We start from the raw sequence: 8604 nt of genomic DNA, 5'->3' as shown, positions 1-8604 counted from the left end.
CCTTTGTATGTGTTCTGGGAAATTATACCTCTTGGCTTTCTTCCTTTAAAACAATCTTTGTTATATCCTTGTCACATCAAAACTGGAACAATTGCCACACCTTCACTGTTTCTTTTTGCATGTGTTCTGATAAATTGCCTCTTGACTGTCCTCATTTAGAACAATGCATGAGATTGATGTTAATGCATCACATCAAAACTGAAACAGCTATGTTCAGAACATTTATACCTTGCTTGCATATCAGGCACAAGTAACCAGATCCACTCGTGAAAGGTTCAAAATCAGCAAGTTTGTTGTATTCTACCTGTATTACAAAAATCTCCTCAGACTGGTTGCCTTCCTTTGGGAATGTCCAGACCAGAGGTGGGTTGCTCCCGGTTTGGCCCACATCGGATGAAGCGGTAGTAGTGGTAGCAGGAGGCCCCGCCCACCTGTCTGGATACTTCTGTGCATGCGCAGAAGCAGCGTGCACAAACCCACGCAGGAGCACATCCGAACCGGTAGTAAAAAAATTAGCAACCCGCCACTGGTCCAGATAAAGTTTCATGGAATTTAATTGGGGGAGGGGGATGTGTCAGGGTTGTGCCTCTTGCAGCTACATAAGGACTTAAGGCTAGTGACCTGCTTGAATCCTCCTGGGATTCACGTGGGATTTGTTAGAGTGGATAAATGAGAATGTCTGACTCGGAGGACCTGCTGGGGATGGCGGGAGGAACCGGGGTGGTTGGGGGGACCATGGACATGGGAGTGGGTCGGAGCATAGCGGTCGTGACAGGGAGAGGCAGATACGGCGGGGACCTTAGGGCTGGCCATTACCGGGGAAGGAGGGTTCGCTACATTACAGAGATCCCTCCTTCCGGCCCTAGGAGTCCCACTCCAAGACCAGATGGCGCGAGTAGTCAGGACCCTGGGCTCAGGCTGTTGTCGCTAAATGCCAGGTCTGTTGTTCACAAAGCTCCCCTCGTCCGGGACTTAATTGTTGACGAGAGGGCAGACCTGGCATGTATTACTGAAACCTGGCTGGGCACAGAAGGAGGAGTCCCCCTCGTAGAGATGTGCCCAGAGGGATTTCAGGTGCTTCATCAGCCGAGAGCCCAGGGAAGGGGTGGCGGTGTGGCTATTGTAATCCGGGAGTCTCTGTTACCTCGTAGGGTCCCTGCTCCGGAGCTTGTCGGGTGTGAGTCTCTGCTGATAAAGTTGGACCTCAAGGGTCAAGTGGGTTTGCTGCTAACGTACCTGCCTCCCAACTGCGTTGCAGCATCCCTCCCCTCGCTCCTCGAGTCAGTAGCCGAGCTGGCAGTTGAGTTCCCCAGACTTATTGTTCTGGGGGATTTCAACTTGCCATCGCTCGGTGAACGCTCTGACGGGGCGCAGGAGTTCATGGCTTCCATGACAGCCATGGGCTTGACCCAGGTAATTCGGGGCCCAACCCATGCAGCGGGTCACATGCTCGACCTCGTATTTCTCTCGGAGCAGTGGATGTGTGATCTTGGTCTGAGGGGTAATGAGATCATACCCCTGTCGTGGTCAGACCATTGCCTACTGAGGCTTGACTTCCGGAGGCCAAACCCCCACCGTAGGGAGGAGGAACCGACCAGGTGGTTCCGCCCCAGGCGACTTATGGACCCTCAGAGGTTCCAGACGGAGCTTGGGGTTATTCCTGATACCCTCGCCCACAGTTCGGCGGAGACTCTGGCTGCCGCCTGGTACTCGGCGGCGTCGGAGTCTCTCGACCGGATTGCGCCACTACGGCCCCTCCGGGTCGGTGGATCCCGGAGAGTTCCCTGGTTCACCGAGGAACTCCGGGAGAAGAAACGCCGGAGGAGATGCCTAGAGCACCAGTGGAGGTCCGATAAGTCCGAGGTAAACCGAGCACTCTTAACCACCTGCACCAAGGACTATGTTCGAGCATTAAGAACTGCAAAAAGATCATATATTTCTTCCTTGGTTGCGTCCGCCGAGTCACGCCCAGCCGCCCTGTTCAGGATAACCCGCTCCCTCCTTAATAGGAGGGATGCGGGAGACCCCTTGCAGGGTAGGGCTGAGGATTATGCTCAATTCTTGGCGGACAAAGTAGCTCGGTTTCGATCGGACTTGGACTCCACCGCAGTAGATCCAGCTGAGACACAGGAGGATCATCTGCCACATCAACTCTGGGTTGAGTTCCAGGAAGTTGCCTCTGGGGATGTGGACAAGGCCATCCGAGCTGTAAGTGCCTCCACTTGTATTCTGGACCCGTGTCCCTCCTGGCTGGTGGCTAACAGCAGGGAGGTGACACATGGCTGGATCCAGGCGGTTGTCACCGCCTCCCTTCGGGAGGGGCACTTCCCCGCCGTACTCAAAACGGCGGTGGTGAGACCCCTCCTAAAGAAACCATCGTTAGATCCAGCCATCTTAAACAACTTTCGTCCTGTCTCCAACCTTCCCTTTATCGGGAAGGTTGTTGAGAAGGTGGTGGCCTTTCAGCTTCGACGGGCCTTGGAGGAAGCTAGCTATCTTGACCCCTTCCAGTCCGGCTTCAGACCTGGTTACAGCACAGAAACCGCTTTGGTCGCATTGACCGATGATCTCTGGAGGGCCAGAGATGGAGGCTATGCGTCCATCCTGGTTCTCCTTGACCTCTCAGCGGCTTTCGATACCATCGACCATGGTATCCTTCTGCGACGACTGCGGGAGGTGGGAGTGGGAGGCACCGTTCTGCGGTGGTTCTCCTCCTACCTCTCGGACAGGTCGCAGTCGGTGTTAGTCGGGGGGCAGAGATCGTCCCTGAGGCCCCTAACATGTGGGGTACCCCAGGGTTCGGTCTTATCCCCCCTACTATTTAACATATACATGAAACCGCTGGGCGAGATCATTCGGAGGCACGGGATAAAATACCACCAATACGCGGACGATACGCAATTGTATCTGTCCGCCCCGTGCCAACTCAATGAAGCGGTGGACGTGATGAACCAGGGTCTGGAGGCCGTTAAGAACTGGATGAGTGCTAACAAACTGGTGCTCAACCCGGATAAAACCGAGTGGCTGTTGTGTTTCCCCCCCAATAATTTGGCTAATACACCAACGCTTAGGCTGGGGGGTCAAATTTTATACCCCTCAGATAGGGTCCGCAACTTAGGAGTCCTCCTGGATCCACAGCTGACTTTTGACCACCAGCTGTCAGCTGTGACCAGGGGGGCATTTGCCCAGGTTCGCCTGGTCCGCCAGTTGCGGCCCTACCTAGATCGGGGGGCCCTCACAACAGTCACTCGAGCCCTCGTGATCTCTAGACTGGAATACTGCAATGGGCTCTACATGGGGTTGCCCCTGAAGTGCATCCGGCGACTACAGCTAGTCCAAAATGCAGCCGCGCGAGTGATAGTGGGCGCACCTCGGTTCGCCCACGTTACACCTGTCCTCCGCGAGCTGCACTGGCTACCTGTTGGTCTCCGGGTGCGCTTCAGGATACTAATGACCACCTTTAAAGCACTCCATGGTAGTGGATCTGGGTACTTGAGAGACCGCCTTCTGCCGATTACCTCCCTAAACCGACCAATTAGATCGCACAGACTAGGCCTCCTCCGAATCCCATCAGCCAGCCAATGCCGACTGGCGACCACACGGAGGAGAGCCTTCTCTGTTGCTGCCCCGACCCTATGGAACGAGCTCCCCATGGAGATCCGCACCCTCACCACGATCCAGACCTTCCGCGCAGCCCTCAAGATCTGGCTCTCCCAGCAGGCCTGGGAATAGGTTTCCAATCACCCGCCCGAGTGTTTGATTGCTGAATGAAAATTGTGTTTTATTAATTTTCTTTTGTTCACCAATTGTTTTGTTTTGACCTCGCACTTCCCCTTCCCTGTGGTTGTAAGCCGCCCTGAGTCCCCTCAGGGAAAAGGGCGGCATATAAATCCCAATAAAACCTCAAAAACCTCAAACCTCCTCCCTGCCTAGCTGGAATTTCCCAACATTATCCAAGGTAAATTTAGGAGTGTTTACACTACTATCAACATCTCCCTTTCACAGATTTTTTTTTGGGGGGGGGAGGGAAGTAAGGAAGACAGTGTATTTTTATGGTCAAAATAATGGATTCAAAGTTCAGTTGGGCACCACAGATAAAATCAGCAAAATTCTCCACAAACACAATATCAAGTCAGCCTTCAACACTGACCAAAAAATAACCAACATCTTAAGATACCCCAAAGACAAAATCCAGCTAGAAACCCAAGGAGTCTACGAAATACCATGCAAAATCTGCCCTGCAACATACATAGGACAAACCAACAAGAGAATAAATGCACACATCGCAGAACACAAGAACGCAGTAAAAAAAAAAAAAAACTTTCTCCCTTTTCCAGCACCTTAAAGCTACAGGACATGAAATTAATTTTGAAGGAACCAAATTAATCTCCAAAACTAAACACTTCAACAAGAGACTAAATACGGAAGCTATCGAAATAGAGAAACACCCCAACAACATGAATAAATGTGATGATGCCTCCCACCTGCCAGACATCTGGAAATTAGCCCTGGTCAACAAATGAGCCCCACCCACCACCCAGACCATTACAACACAAAACAATAACGGACACACAGCCAACACCAATCAGCACCAATGTACCAATCATGATACAACCACACAGCCAATCAATCTACTTAGTGAAACAACGGCAGCACTCAACACCCACCCACCAAGATTTATAGAAAGACAGTAGCTCCGACCACACTTTAAGCCGTAACACCAGCCTGAGGATGGCAACTGATTATATATATATATATATATATATATATATATATATATATATATATATATATATATATATATATATATATATATATATATATATATATATATATATATATATATATATATATATATATATATATATATATATATATATATATATATATATAAGATTTTTTACAACCCCTGGTAAGCCCCAATTATGGGAGGAAGCTAACTGCTTCCATCATCTGTCCTTCGGCTCATCACAAGAGTCCATCACGACAGAAACCCAATATTTTTACTGTTGCCTTTGTTATATTTTTTTTATTTGTGCTGATAGTCTCCCTTTATTTATTTATCAGCACAAATAAAAAAAAACACAAATATAACAAAGGCAACAGTAAAAATATTGGGTTTCTGTCGTGATGGACTCTTGTGACGAGCCGAAGGACAGATGATGGAAGCAGTTAGCTTCCTCCCATAATTGGGGCTTACCAGGGGTTGTAAAAAATCTAATAGATACCTTTCACCCTGGCTTCGCTGATAAACGGATAAGAGCCTGTGGCCTAATGGCTAAGATCTCTGCCTTGTATGCCTAGTGTGCAATATAGCCCAGGTTCAAATCCCAGTAAGGGTATGGCTAGCTGATGAGAGCTAAATAGCTTGAAATAGATCTATACTAGTCTCCCTTTATTTATTTATCAGCACAAATAAAAAAACCATATATATATATATATATATATATATATATATATATATATATATATGTGTGTGTGTGTGTGTGTGTATGCGTGTGTGTGTGTGTGTGCGTGTGTGTGTTTTATTTGTGCTGATAAATAAATAAAGGGAGACTAGTATAGATCTATTTCAAGCTATTTAGCTCTCATCAGCTAGCCACACCCTTACTGGGATTTGAACCTGGGCTGATGAGAGCTAAATAGCTTGAAATAGATCTATACTAGTCTCCCTTTATTTATTTATCAGCACAAATAAAAAAACCACAAATATAACAAAGGCAACAGTAAAAATATTGGGTTTCTGTCCTGATGGACTCTTGTGACGAGCCGATTGACAGATGATGGAAGCAGTTAGCTTCCTCCCATAATTGGGGCTTACCAGGGGTTGTAAAAATCTAATATATACACACACACACACACACACACACACACACACACACATTTATATATTTGCCCTATTGAAGTGGGTGGGCTTAAATAAAACGTTTAAAAAAATGAAGTGGGTGGGCATGGCCAGCATAGGAGGCAGCCCTTCCCTTCCCCGGTCGCCTCAGGACTGCTCAGTCCTTACTCAGCCCACAGATCAGCTGAGCTGCTCCGGCCGCTGCCTCCAGTAACTTTGGCTGCTTTTGCAGCCAATTGTGGCAACGCACCCTACACGTCTCGCACCCTCCTTACCTAATGATAACCACGGAACAGCTGCCTCATAGGTGCCACTCTGGCTGCTGCCTCCAGTGACCACTTTTGCCATCAATTGCAGCCACAAAAGCAGCAGGAGGCCAAGCGATGCATCCCATGCACCTTGTGCTGGCCTTCCAAAGAGTACGGTAGCAGCAGCTATCCACAATTTTCTATTGTTATTTTATCTTGACCCACGTGGCCCAGTACAGTGTTAAAAGTTAACATTTCAGAATTGTTATCGTAACTGTGGAGGAAAGGATAATGTGCAGGAAAATCTCCCTCTCCCCACACCTACACATCATTCTTTCAAAGAGGAGCCCTGCATAGATGCACATCCAAAAATGCTTTCTCCATGGCTTCAGCCTCCAGTCTTACAGTCCTGTGCATGGAAGGCAGATGTTTGCTCCAAAGCTGCAGCGGCAGAGCATTGCACAAGCAGACTTCTGCAGCTACAGTAACATTTCTGAAATGTTAACTTTTAACACCTTACCGGGCCACGTGGGTTGGGACAAAATAACAATTAAAAAATGTGGATAGCTGCTGTTACGTACCCTTTGGAAGGCCAGTGTGAGGTGCGTGGGGTGCATTGCTTGGCCTTCTGCTTTTGTGGCTGCAATCAATGGCAAAAGTGGCCACACTTGCTGGAGACAGCAGCTGGAGCGGCACCCACAAGGAATTGCCTGCTGTGACTGTCACCATTAGGTAAGGAGTGTGTGCGGTGTCTGGGGTGCATCGCTTGGCCTCCGGTTTTTTTTGCGGATGCAATTGACCACACTGAAGGTGGCGGCCTGAGCGGCACCCATGAATCAGCTGTTTTATGAATGGTGGGATGGCCTGTTGCGACCTTTTGGGAAGCTGGCATGAGGGGCCGCTCACCCCGGCCCCACTTCATACAGTACATGGGGAAAAAATTTGATCCCCCTGAAAAGAAGTTCTAGACGGTTTTTCGGAGGTCAAAAGAAAATAAGACCTGGTCTTATTTTTGGGGAAACACTGAGTATTAAACGATCTTTTGCAGTAAATTTTCACTTTTACTTGTTGTACCAATCCCAAGTTCTCTTCATTATTTTGTATGCATGAGTTTTAATACTGGCTCATTACCAGTAACAATTCAAAAATTTCATCTAATTGTTCACCCACTTTTCCATATTCAGCATATTTTTGTAAGCTTTGGACTCTACCAAGTTGTCAGACTGCACAGGAAACTGAACCTTGATCACTAGGCTTCTCCAAAACTATAAACCTGATTCCCATTTCTGATCTGACTGATTGTTAAAAAAGCAACATAGCTAATTCTAAAACTGAATTACAATCTGAATATTTTTATTTCACGTGTTTACAGTGTAACCTGTCCTTAAGCTTTCTTTTCTCTTTTTGTTTGCTTTTATAAAGTTTTGTTGGGCTGTATAGCTTTCAGCATTGTATTTTTTTTTCAGGAACATTTTCCTCCCAGGGAATAAAAAAAAATGAAACAGAACACAGCTTGATCTAGTGTTTATTCCAGTTGTAGTAGGGTATTCAGATTGGCTTCCAGTGAAATTCATGATTACTATAAATTCTTTTACATCCTATATCAAAACACTGTACTCCTGAAATCAAGGAAATCCTAAGGTCTGTCTGTCAGTCTCTCTCTCTCTGAAAATCTACAGGATGACAAATATCCTAAAGGAATAGGGTGTCTGTCATTATGCTGCTGAATCATGATGACCCTCAAGTTGCACATTTTGACACTTCACACAAATACCCCAGATTGAAATTTTTTGGAAATAATGTTTTTTTAGCAAGCAATTGCTATAATGCTGCTAACACAAAGTAAATTATGTATGTTGTGATTTCTTCTAGGTTTGATCGGTCCCCACTTATTCTTTTTTCAATGGATGGCTTTAGGGCTGAATATTTGGACACCTGGGATTTTTTAATGCCCAATATTAATAAGCTTAGTAAGTAAGCACACTGTTTTAAGAATATTTATAATCAATGATAACTTTCTGCAACTTGAAAGATGCAACAAATTTTCACAGGATGGAGTGTCCTGCATAAGATAATCATTCCTTTCCTTCCTAGAGCAGTTGAATTGATTACCTATAATTACACTGAATGGAAGTTGGCTTATTTCATCCTCATGCCCACATATAGCACTCTTTGTTTAAGGACTGTTTCAGCTTATTGATATTCCAGAAGGGGGGGGGAAATGCCTCCAGGAAAAACCCACATGAGTTTGTGCTAAAATGTCTTGTCCTTTTCCAATTGGACTGAAATGTTAGTAAGTGTGTGTGTGGGGGGGGGGGGAGATGTGAAAAATCCCTCGATATAAAAATGGGTATTTCTCATTTTATATGTCCTATTTGATTGTAGAAACTTGTGGGACTCATGCCAAGTACATGAGAGCTGTTTATCCAACCAAAACCTTTGTAAACCACTACACTATTGTTACAGTAAGTATTTGCTTGGTCATTTACGGTATACATTTTATTTGCTATT

The 8604-nt window shown here is 46.4% G+C and overlaps 1 protein-coding gene across 3 annotated transcripts in view; it reads left to right on the top strand.

Annotated features, from left to right (window-relative positions):
- Positions 1-8604, top strand: part of LOC106538434 (venom phosphodiesterase) — an 83080-nt gene that overhangs the window by 20867 nt on the left and 53609 nt on the right. For all 3 annotated transcript variants that reach the window (XM_087718479.1, XM_087718480.1, XM_087718481.1), the window contains 2 exons: positions 7966-8063; positions 8479-8558. In XM_087718479.1, the coding sequence (XP_087574605.1) occupies positions 7966-8063; positions 8479-8558 (178 nt within the window). The remainder of the gene's footprint in view (positions 1-7965; positions 8064-8478; positions 8559-8604) is intronic.

The sequence above is a fragment of the Thamnophis sirtalis genome, unplaced genomic scaffold (genome assembly GCF_051295495.1).
Source record: "Thamnophis sirtalis isolate CommonGarterSnake01/CBP01778 unplaced genomic scaffold, rThaSir2_p1.2 scaffold_6, whole genome shotgun sequence".
In the NCBI taxonomy this organism is placed as follows: Eukaryota; Metazoa; Chordata; class Lepidosauria; order Squamata; family Natricidae; genus Thamnophis; species Thamnophis sirtalis.
Note: the sequence above shows the minus strand (reverse complement) of the source record. Positions and strands in the feature narration are given on the sequence as shown.